Raw genomic sequence first — 12,119 nt, 5'->3', positions numbered from 1 at the left:
CCCACTGCTTCTCCTCATCCCCAAGAGTTCCATCATATTGATACATGCATGTTCCAAAGCGATACCAATATTAATATTTAGTCATGGCTTAGTAAAAAAAAAAAACGTTGCCACCGCTACTGGCCTGTTTATTTATTTATTTACTATTTCATGTCACAAGATTTATATGCCGGTTGACTGTAACAAAGCCTCAAAGTAGTTTATAAAAAGAGCCAAAAGTGCAGTGTCAGGAGACTCTCCCAGCCTTTGCTGACGGTGGTCGTGTTCCATAGTGTGCCCTGCCATCGGTGCAAACATCCTGAATTTCTGCAGTCAATAGGGAAAGAGGCAGGGGTGTGTGTGGATTATGTATTAAGTAAAAATGACATGGGTGGGCAAGATGTGCCCGTGAGCAATATCAAGATACTGAGTTGGCGTCTTTTTCTTCTCCTCCTCCTCCAGAATGGCAAAGGAGACCTTGAGATATATGGCTCGATTGCCAGCCGTGTAAGCCAGCCATTTCATCTTCTCCAACAAACCTTGGTTTGGTTTTGGTTGTGTTTTTTTTTTTTTTTTTAAATGTATCTTGCCTTCAGAATGTGCTGTCTTCCCAATCTTGGCCTTTTCCTTTTAAAAAAACAGAACAGATAAAAAGAAGCACTTTTGCCTAAATTAGGAGTAGGGAATCTTTTTCAGTCTGAGGGCTGGCTTCCCCTGTGGCATCCTTATGGGGTCCATGTGGTGGGTGTGGCCAGAGGCAAAAGTAGGTGGAGCAATGGATGCGACTCCTACCTTTGAATAGAAGGAGACATTCCAGCCATGCAAAAGTCACAGGTTTCAGCACACACGCATACAAACCATCCCTTCATCCAGGCTAGCAGGCAGGGCCAGTCCAGGACGCTAGAGGCAAAACACAAATTGCTGCCCCTTTCCCCTCTGCTGCATGCTTGCATGCTGCTGTGCACCCACCACGTACCTGCCTGGCATGCGCCCGCTGTCGCATGCACGCGACGGTGAGGGGAGAGAAGATCGTGATCATGATGGGTGTGCTCATCAGAGGCCGGATCTGCTGCCCTCCCAGCTGTCCAGAGCTTGCTGCCCTGAGGCGACTGCTTCATCTTGCCTCATGGGTAGGCTGGTCCTGCTAGCAGGAGGCGTAATCACAGTTCAAGGCACAGTCCAGCCAGGCAAAAGCACTCGAGAAGGGCTTCATGATGGGATGCAGGTAGAGAGCCCCAGTTTCCACCCACCCACTCACCACCCCAGACTAAATGAGCATTGTATGGAACCAAAGATCCCAGGCTGACTATATTAGAGCACTGGAGTCCACCTGAGTCTTGCACGAGAAACAGTTGTGCAAGCAGGCAAGCTATTCGCCAGCCCATTCAGACATCAAGGTGTGAAATGTAATGGTGTTTGCAAAGTTCGGTTTCAGAATGCAGATAACACCCAGTGTCTCTGTTCCCTTCTCTGCTTCTTCTAGGGTCCTCCAGGCCCCGCAGGAAATCCTGGCATGCCTGGGCCCCCAGGCCCTCCTGGACCACCAGGAGTTATTTACCTTAATGTAAGTGATCCTCATCCCTCCCCCCCCCCCAAAAAAAACCCACCTCAATGTTAGGAAAGATGGAGCAGCCACATGGTATTTAGAGAGTGACTTGTGGGAAGTTAGGGATCTGTCTCTTCAGCTGCTTTTTAAACATCACATATGTGGGATGGAGGTTTTCTTGCTTTGTGGGATTTTGTATCTAATACTGAAAGCTATCCCCCTTTCCTCTTTAACTTGTGTTCTTACTTTCCCCTGCCTCCCATCTGTCTATTTCCAGAGGGTGATCCCTATCCCACCCAGGAGGCATTGCAAGCAACCGGTGAGTTGGCAGGGCCAAATGGCTGCTTTTTCGCTGCTCTCTAATACATCTTTCAAGGACAAGTAGCACCAGGCACCACCCAAAGCATTGTTCAGCAATCCAAGCCTCTGCTGCATGAGAGGACCGGCCAAAGGAATATTTCCTGTGTGGAACAAACAGAAATGTTTGGTTCTGGTGTAGCAGCAGCCTTGGCTGAAATATTAGTAGTGGTGGTATTTATTACATAATTGGCAAATACATTTCATTAATTAATTGCTCTTTACAAAATAAAAAAGGTCTCAAAGCAGCTTGCAATAATTTAAAATACAAAGTACCATAAGGTGAACCACAACCAAAATTTACAGAAATGGTTGGGTACAACAGACTGTGTGTAAACAGGAAGTGCTGGTCTGCAGACAAAATTAATGCTGCTGGCCCCTGAACTTGGTAGAAGCTCCCCACACATAAGACGCAGCCCTGTGGGTTAAGGGTGCCTTGCTCAGCAAGGAGGCCGATTTAAAAATCTTTTGATTACATTTTTCACTGAGTCCCACCCCAAACTGGGCAAGGTGTTTTCTGCATACTCCATTCGTCTCTATAACTTGGCTAATGTGGTGCTCATCTCTGTGCTCTTTGTTTTCTTCCAGTTGAGCCAGGACCCATCTTTGGATTCAGGTGCGAGCCGTTTTCTCTCTGGCTAATAATGTGCAACTTCTCTTGCTTATCTGCTCTACTACGATTTGATGTGGCTTGCATATCTATCCAGCATATGGCCAACCAACAGCCACTTTGGGAGGGCGCGAGGATATAGTCTGCAGAGGGTTTTTCTCTGACTCTGCAATCTGTGGTTCCACCGGTTCTTTGCTGAATTCAGCCTGTGGATGACACAATATTAGCCCAGGACTTGCATGTACGCTTCTAGTAGATGTTTAGCCCTAGCTAGTCCCTTCTTCACCACCTTTACAAGGGAAGAGAAACTTGTGGAAATGTATGCAATGTGCCCTGTTTGGGTGTTTTCCGACAGTCTTCCTTGCCACCACTGGCAGGAATTTGAGCTGTGAGTGTGTTGTCAAGTCAGTAAGGAAGAATTGTTGTCTGCCAGCCATTCTAATTTAGAACCATTAATATGCAGCACTTCAGGATGTTGTTTACAGACTCTCCTCTTTGGGGGTGGGGAGCTTTTTCTTGTACAGTTGATGGAATATTTGCTTCCTGGGATGGATGGTGGCTGGTTAGTTCATTCTGTCCTTTTTTCTGCTGTGCAGATGATGGGCTGTCTTTGAAGGATTCTTCCAATGAAAACCAGTATGGGTTTAAGGTAGGTCACCTTCATTCTTCTCCTTTCTGATATTCCCTCCAATAGTTAGTCCAGGGTAAAGAGCTGAACAAGTACAGGTAGAGGGAACCAGGCAAATGGCCTTCTCAGTGGTAGCGCCCGCCCTGTGGAACGCCCTCCCATCAGGTGTCAAGGAAATAAACAACTACCTGACTTTTAGAATACATCTGAAGGCAGCCCTGTTTAGGGAAGTTTTTAATGTTTGATGTTTTATTCTGTTTTTTTTCTGTTGGTTGCCACCTGGAATGGCTGGGGAAACCCAGCCAGATGGGTGGGGTATAAATTATTATTATTATTATTATTATTATTATTATTATTATTATTATTATTATTATTTTCCTCCACCACCAGCTCCTCTACACATGAGATTTAGAAATTCACTTCAAATAATCTGGATTTCTTCAAACCCTCAAGGAAATCTCCTTCAGCTATCTCATTTCTCAGCTATCAGAGAAATGTTTTTCTCTGTCCTGAGACAACATGCTTCTTATCTGAAAGTCAGGGGTTGCAGGTGCTCAAACAATACACAGCTACTAAGTGTTAGTTAGTAGCCACTAGATTCTACAATAATAAGGATCACTGAAGCGGCTCGGGAGTACCCCTTTTGTTAAGGTGAGTAGCAAAAACCAAACAAATACATTTTGCTAGTATAAACCTAAAACTTCTGTAACTCATCAAAATGACAATAGTTGAACTAAAAATGTAAAGCATGGCATAAATCACCCACCTGATGAAGTCTAGCCCTGTGCCAAATTTCAAAATGATCCACTGAAAATTGCCAACGATACAGTAAGTTAAAAAGTGCTGAAAATTGACACATTGACCCCTTTTACTCCAATTTTTATACAATCTTGTCATATATTTGTTTCCAATTTGGGTGGGAAGCTATGGAAGTAATTCAAGCTCCTTGAAGACATGTTTTCATTGGTTTCATGACGTTCTGAGGAGCACTTCAAACGTTATTATGGTTTTATTGCCCCATTAAGGCCTATAATAGCCACTGTTGGCAAAATAATATGATGTGTGTGCCGTATAAATACTGAAGCAATATTCATGGACCATTCTTCAGTGTTTGCAGAGGGAGCCACCTAGCGAATAGGATGTGTAATGCCTGTTGTTTCAGTTGTGGGACCGACCAGGAGACACCAGCCGTTGGGCTGTGATCACATTTGGAAGCCTGATAAGTTACTGTGGGCACTGCACAGATCCCCCAAGAACATGATGTGCACATTCTCACAACCACACACATCCTAAAACACACACACATTGCTACCCCACACATCCCAGCACATACACAGAAACACGCACACCACAGACACTCCACCCAGGCATAAACAGTTTACTCACTGAAGGATCCCTATAGCAATATGGCAAGGCTCAGGTGTTTCATAAGTCATTACAGGGCCAAAACAACGTGGAGCATCTTTGCAGGTCCAGGCACTTCATTGAGGCCTGAGAGACCAAAGAAAAACGTGGGGGCACGGATGGCAAATTTTAAGCAAGCCCAGCTTGTGATGTGTCACAACTGTTGACGCAGCATGTTTCTCAAAGCATCGGCCTTAGCTTCCTGTTTGCTGGCTTTGTGGAGCTTGAGAGGCAGCATGAGATAGCCTTAACTCTGGTCAGCCTTAACCGAAAGGTCTCTTGATCGCTGAATTGCAAAGCCTTCCACCAGTTGAGGGTAAGTGTGCTTTTAATAAAGGTGCCTGCTCTTCCTTTACTTTCCAGCACTCCACGTGGATCTTCAAGTCAAAAGAGCTGATGTTCAAATCGGCCTCCTCCATTCCTGAAGGAAGCTTGGTCTACGTCAGTGAAGGGAATGAAGCTTTCTTCCGAACCCCCAAGGGATGGAGCAGGCTTCTGGTAGGAAAACATTGGGACACTGATGTGCATGACTCTGTAGATGTGCAGCATTCAGTCTCGCTCAATATCTGATACACAAGCATCTGGTTGGCCACTATATGAAACAGGAGAATGGACAGCCACTTGTATGATGTTGTAGTGGGTTTACTGCATCAGCAGGAGGTATGACTGCTCTACGATTCCCTGGACTGTTTAGACCCTCTGCCCTGATCCAAGAGGGCTGCTCAGATGCTCTCTTTATTTTTAAAAATCAGGATGAGATTAAGTTATGCTTTTGTGGCTCGCTTGCTTGAGCTACCTGGGCAATGCTTGCCCTGATGGCATTTTAAAAAAAACTTTTCGCACATGAGAACAAATGCTCGATTTTTTACACGTTTCGGTCCAGCCTTATCCCTGTTATGTTTCTATTGTCTCTTGATCAGCTGGAGGATTCAGAGTCTTTACTGGTTGGAGATGACCCTTCGGTGTCTACAGACAGAAATCAGGTATGGACCTCTTCCAACTTGTAATGGTTTGCCATTGCCTGTTCAGCAGGTCTCCTGGGTTTTGCTCTGGCATAAGTTAAAGGGCTGAAAGTGGGGAGAGCAAAGAAACCAAAAGCCCATACAATTTTACACCCATTTGGGTGGCGCACTTGCAGAAGAGCATAGTTAACTGCTGGATAAAGTAATGATGAAATTAAGTGATATAAACCCCTTTGAGTAATAAATTTCATCTTTTTGTAAAGCACCTGCTCTACACACCAACAACTCCTTACTCCAGCCTCAGTGGGTCTATTTAATTCTTCTCAACAACTGCCCCACCACAGCTACGGACAGGCAGAAAACTCTTACTGGGAAGAGGCTGCATGCACTGCTGCTGCTAGCACCTTCATCACCTTCCTAGTTCTCTTACACTCCGTGCATAGCTAGTAGGAGGGGCAGATGGTGTCTGGGGGTGGCAATATTTGCTGCAGTTTATGTGCACATGCATTCTAAGGGCTCGTTGACACAGCATTTGAGTTTAAGCTGAGTCACATTAAAAATGGTTTTGTTTCACCATGTATCCTGTCTTCCTAGGTCCAAAACGACAAGAGCCAAGCAACCATCCAGACTGTACCACCTAGCATCCCCCAGAGGATCCCTTCAGTAAGTTCAACAGAAGAGGAGTGTAAGGCAGTCAAGCTGCTGGCACAACAGCTTGCCTGTTCTTCCTCTTTTTGAGTGTTGTCTCAGGCAAAGAATTTAGCAGCAGTGGGTGGGGAGGGACACGGGTGGCACTGTGGTCAAAACCACTGAGCCTCTTGGGCTTGCTGATCAGAAGGTCAACGGTTCAAATTCCCACTATGGGGTGAGCTTCCGTTGCTCTGTCCCAGCTCCTGCCAACCTAGGAGTTTGAAGGCATACCAGTGCAAGTACAGTGGGACCTTGGTCCTCAAACTTAATCTGTTCCAGAAGTCCGTTTGACTCCCGAAACCATTCGAAAACCAAGGCGCGGCTTCTCATTGGCTGCAGGAGCTTCCTGCACTCAGTTAGAAGCCGCGTTGGATGTTCGGCTTCCAAAAAACGTTCGCAAACCAGAACACTCACTTCCAGGTTTGCGGCATTTGGGAGCTGATTTGTTTGGGGGCCAAGCCGTTTAACAGCAAGGTACCACTGTAGATATATAGGTACTGCTGCGGCGGGAAGGTAAACAGCATTTCTGTGCACTCTGGTTTTCTAGTTTCCGTCACGGTGTTCTGTTGCACCAGAAGTGGTTTAGTCATGCTGGCCACATGACCCGGAAAGCTGTCTGTGGACAAACGCCTACTCCCTCGGCCTGAAAAGCGAGATGAGTGCCACAACCCCATAGTTACCTTTGACTGGACTTAACCATCCAGGGGTCCTTTACCTTTTTTTATAGACCTTGCTGTACCAATCTCTTCTTTCTGGAGGCCCCCTTGAAGATATGGTGCAAAATCTGGCAAGGCCATAACAAGAACCTGACTGGTTGATTGACACTACTCCTCTGGTTGATCTTCTCCACCCTGTTGTCCTCCTTAGGTGTTAGGTGTTTAACTAAAATCCCTCAATTTTTGTAGCTCCGCCTAGTGGCCCTCAACATCCCCCTGACTGGTAGCATGAATGGGATTGGTGGCGTTGACCTGCGGTGCTATCGGCAGTCACAGGAGGCGAAGCTGCGTGGAACTTTCCGGGCCTTCCTGTCATCATCCACTCAAAGCCTAGTCTCCATCGTGAAGAGAGCTGACAGGAACCTGCCTATTGTCAACCTTAAGGCTAGTAGCAACATCCTGTTAAATTCTTGATTTGATGCAGACATCTTTTCTGAGGAAAGCACTGGTACCTGATGAAAAAGGCATGTGGTGCTTGCTTAGCAACTGCCCAACTACTTCTTATGGATAAGTGATGACCCTAGCAAGCACTCCTATGTTTTGGGGAAGGGCAGGATTCTTGTGCCTTCCACTGCTGTGGCTGAGGCACTTGGGTTGTAGAATAATGTTGTTGGGCCTACAGCCTCTGTTGACTGTTTTCTAGCTTGAAAAGCATTGTTTCTGTTGCAGGGCCAGCTGCTGGCAAAGAGTTGGAATTCTCTCTTCAGTGGTGCTGCTCGTTTCAATTCCCCAAAGTCCCCCATCTACACATTCAATGGGCGCAATGTCATGACAGATCCTATGTGGTGAGTAACATGTGAGGAAAGAAAGCATCTGTAGGGATATGTGACTATATGGGAGGTACAAGCAGGGCATCCCAAACTATATTCACCAGTTCCCCCATAAGTGGGACTGTACCTAATTGTGGAATATCTAGGTGGGGGAAATATTCAGGAGGCCCAGAAGGGGCAAATTAATGGGTAATGAGGTCAACTTTGTCCAGCATATTAGATTTCTGGGGAAGGTTTTTGAAGCACACAGGTGAGGAGTTCAGAACCTACATCTTGCCTATTGCATACCTCCCCTGCTCCACAGCTTGTCTCTCCGTGTGCTTTTCTTCTCCACTTACTATGAATAATGGAAGAAACCATGACCATGGACTCAGCTATACAGCTGCAAATAAAATGTTTTAAGTGTGCTGTAAAGTACAATACACAAATCTGACACTAGATGGTGACCATGAGCTATGGCACATTCAATATATTTTTCAAAACTTTTTTTAAATAAGCATTTTCACAGCATTTTTTAAATATGTGTGTAGATTCCACCTATCTATGAAAAACACCTGGGCAGAGGAGCTGCTGGGAGGTGTAAATGGAATCTGCAGGAAACACTGGGCTGGGCTTTCCTTTCGCTGTTAAATTCAGACCCAACCTCTTTCTATGCTATTGGGATGATAGTTCCACATTTAAACACATGCAACCACAGCCATTGTGTCTAGTTTGGCCCCTTGGGAATGATGGATTGAGACAAGACAGGATGGGTGCTTTTTTGTGCCATGCAGTTGACTTCAGCTATCCACTTTTGTATGTCCTTCTATTTCTATGTTCAGGAGACAAAAGGCAGTCTGGCATGGTGTCAAACAACTGGGAGGCCAGGCCGAAAATCAAGACTGTCAGGAGTGGCGAACAGCCTCCAGCCAGTCCAAAGGCCTTGCCTCACCTCCAGCCGGAGGCAAGTTCCTCACAGCGGACGCACATAGCTGCTCAGACTTCCTGGTTGTTCTGTGCGTGGAAAATGCCTTCTGAGATGAGTGCAGCTTCAGATCAGCAAGGAACAGCAGAAGGAGCCATTTGCTACAAAGGCTGGATCAGGATGAATGAAATAAGCCTTTGACCCTTAAGACACATGAGGTGGGAAATGCAGGTACCCATCCTTCTACCCCAGCTGGGAAAGAATGTTTGAGAGGAAACCATGCATCGCCTGCACCTCAGCAAGCTGCCATGTGTGCTGATGTGTAGAATCAGCAGCTCACGCAGGCAGGTGCAAAAGGGGCTTATGCTTTGTTACAATGTGTGTACCTGGACTTACATGTGCACCACAAGCACTCATGTACAGTATGCTCATATACACATCGCTGAGAGGTTTAGGAACTTTTGCTGGAGTTATGACGTGTGTTTGTTATGGATATGTGTTAACCCTTACGCCCACAAGAAGCTCTCATATGAAGAAACAAAGAAAGCTTGGTTTATTATACAAGGTGTGACCGGAATGTTCGGTGAATGGTCATAGAAATCGGACAGCGAGAAATATTCAAACATACATACCTTACAGGCCTTCAAAGTAGGCCCTCTCTGATACAATGCACCACTGACAACATTAGTACAGTAGAACTGTTGGAAATGTCTGGAGAAGTCCTCTTTTCATACTGCTTTCAGTTCCCTTGCACCTTGGAAGTGTGAAATGTTGAAAAATCTGTGCCCTTTCAGTGCAAATTTCAGTTTTGGAAAAAGAAAGAAATCCGGTGGGATAGGATTAGGAGAATATGGAGAATGGGACAACTCAGTAACCTCAGTAACGATTTCGCACGGAATATGCAATTCTTCCGCCATCATTCAGACGGACAAACACCAATCCCACATCAATAACGCACGAACTATGTCGACATTTGCCACCGTTCTGCTCGTTGACAATCTGCCAGACTGAGGGTCATCTTCAATGGTTTGCTGCCCTTCATAGAAACACTTAAACCACTCATACACTGTCTTTCGAGTTACAGCTTCATCTCTGTACACAATTGTGAGCATTTTGTGAGTTTCCGGTGCTGATTTACCCAATTTGAAATAGAATTTCATACTGACTCTCTGCTCCATTTTCAATCACAACGCACTGCACTATTAACAGCTACTAAACGCTACCACATGAACGTAGGCCTGTTAACAAATGCCGGGACACGTGCATATATGTTAGCTGAAATACGGATGAATGCCTCCCATGTATCTCCGCAAATCCAGCAGTTCCCATTATTGTATACAGGGGTGATTCACCCTACTTACTGGTCACACCTTGTATAAAACAGGAGCGACAGAATATATAAAAATGCTGCTTTAGACAGCAAAGTTACAGTCTAAGCAGGTAGCAAATTACAATACATACACACTTTGATTAGAGATTCCCTAACTATTCTAAAGGCCTACAGAAGCATGGGCATGACAATTTTGCCATAATCCCACACTAGAAGGAAGGTGGGGAAGGAAACCATACCTGTCCTTAAAGCAAAGCAGACATGTGCGGAGTCCTAAATATCTCTGGGTTAAGTGCTGTCCTGTTGGAGCTGTGAGAGCTAACAAACCTTTGAATCTAGGTTTTTAAAATACCTTTATGCCATGATCTACGGAGATAAACCACATCATAAATTCAGATTCACACACCCTTCTTTACAACTTCATCACATAGGTAAATCTCTCAGAAGATGTGTGTGTGTGCATGCATTTGTGTGCACGCACTCACAGAGATACATGTGAGTGCACATAGTTCCCCAACCTGTTCTCTGTTTAGCAAAAAAAAGGTGGCAGAAGGGATGTATTGTGCTCAGGAATTTTTTTGGAATGTTGTAGCTTTTTCCCCACAGTGTTCCTGTTTAGGTAAACATAGATCTCACGAAGAAAAGGCAGCATCTAGGTTGCAGGCACATTTACATTTTTGGAACTATTGAATTCTACAGCAGGGAAGTGTTAACATCTGTGGGACAGCTCCTGCACACTCCTGCACTAGCAAAATGACCTGCAACCAAAGCATTCCTGGCAGGTCGAGCACCCTCTTGAAAACAGTCCAAAGAACTGCAACAGCGACCTTTCTAGGCAGCTTGATCTGTTCCTATATATACTGTGTTTATAAGGCTGATACTACACTGTTACATATCGCAAATACTAGTAAGGAAAACCCATACAGTAGGGTTGTCATACGTCTGGGAAAACCTGGACATGCCAATCCAGACGGATTTTTACATTTTAAAGGAAATGTCTGAGTTGGGGGGGGTGCTCAGGCAGCTTGGACTCAAGCTGCTCTGCACACCGCAGCCACTGGTAGCCCAAGCCGGGCAAAGAGGCACACGGGGAGCAGCAGAGGCCTCGTGCACCCACGTATCTCTTTCCCCGGCTCAGGCTGGCAGCAGCTCGGGCTGCCCTCTTTTTTGCTCTTCAATATATGGCAACCCTATCATACAGTCACCATCACACATGGCATTAGAAGTTCTTGCACTTCTTGATCTGAAATGTTGGTAGAGTGTTCTTTTAACTTCAAAATGCCGCGCCCCCCCCATGGGAGAAAGTTTGGTTGCTTGTTTTTTAAAAAAAACTGATTCCAGTTTAATAAAGATGCTATTTTGAATAACCTTCTCCAGCTTTCCCTAAACCTAACAAAGTTGGTTGATTTGAGCATATGAAACATCAGTTATAACAATGATAATGAAATGAACGAGAGGCTCTTTATGATCTACTGGGATCAGATAATCCAGCTACACCCAAAAAACTCTCAAGAGTGACAAGAGGATCAATATATGTAGAAAATTCCCTAATTGCCACGAGGTTCTCATTCTAGCAATGTGGAATTCATTTGTCCTGGACTCTGAACACCACCAGTGCAAATCTGGAATCATTCCATTACATCTATTAAACTTAACTGGTGAAAGGTGCTATTTGTGTAACACTTCAATTCCCCCCCCCCCTTGATTAGTTGCAATGACTTATTTTATTATGAAAAACAGATCCTCATTGTCCTATAATTTCCTCCCTACAATCCTATTTCCTCTCACCTTTAACTTTTGAATCTATTCCTTGTTTCCTCACTCCTGTTTTAAGTCATTTTACTGACTGTACATTTGTTTACAATATATCAAAAGAAATTAATTTATGTTAGCACAATATATTTTTCAACAAGTTTTTTTTTAAAGGATAGCTTAGTTGGTTAGAGGGGTTTTTAATCCCATCCATCTTTTCTTCACACATGTTTCTTCACATTGTAATAAGGCTCCATGATGGAGAAGGTCCGATGTGAAATAAAAATTGTTTGTCATTCTCTTTTGCTTCTGCGTCATGTCTTTTCAACTGTCAGCATCCAACTACTTGTGGACTTTTATAGCGCACAATAAACAAAGCTAATCAGCATAACACAACCATCAAACAGCATAAAAATACTGTTCAATGGAGTCTCACAGGTGGGTCTCTCCTGGGAATTTGTGGTAGCCCAG

The 12,119-nt window shown here is 44.7% G+C and overlaps 1 protein-coding gene across 5 annotated transcripts in view; it reads left to right on the top strand.

Annotated features, from left to right (window-relative positions):
* The window catches only part of LOC310829777 (uncharacterized protein), a 51,208-nt gene extending 39,259 nt beyond the window's left edge, over positions 1–11,949 (top strand). For all 5 annotated transcript variants that reach the window (XM_083708664.1, XM_083708663.1, XM_083708660.1 and 2 more), the window contains 11 exons: positions 442–486; positions 1,463–1,543; positions 1,803–1,844; positions 2,471–2,498; positions 3,089–3,141; positions 4,888–5,022; positions 5,445–5,507; positions 6,081–6,149; positions 7,082–7,276; positions 7,562–7,677; positions 8,484–11,949. In XM_083708664.1, the coding sequence (XP_083564790.1) occupies positions 442–486; positions 1,463–1,543; positions 1,803–1,844; positions 2,471–2,498; positions 3,089–3,141; positions 4,888–5,022; positions 5,445–5,507; positions 6,081–6,149; positions 7,082–7,276; positions 7,562–7,677; positions 8,484–8,679 (1,023 nt within the window). In that variant the 3' untranslated portion in view covers positions 8,680–11,949. The remainder of the gene's footprint in view (positions 1–441; positions 487–1,462; positions 1,544–1,802; positions 1,845–2,470; positions 2,499–3,088; positions 3,142–4,887; positions 5,023–5,444; positions 5,508–6,080; positions 6,150–7,081; positions 7,277–7,561; positions 7,678–8,483) is intronic.
* The last annotated feature ends 170 nt before the right edge of the window (positions 11,950–12,119 follow it).

The sequence above is a fragment of the Podarcis gaigeae genome (genome assembly GCF_964106915.1).
Source record: "Podarcis gaigeae genome assembly, chromosome: 13".
Lineage (NCBI taxonomy): Eukaryota > Metazoa > Chordata > Lepidosauria > Squamata > Lacertidae > Podarcis > Podarcis gaigeae.
The sequence above is the reverse complement of the archived record's forward strand: the minus strand, read 5'-3'. Positions and strand labels throughout refer to the sequence as shown.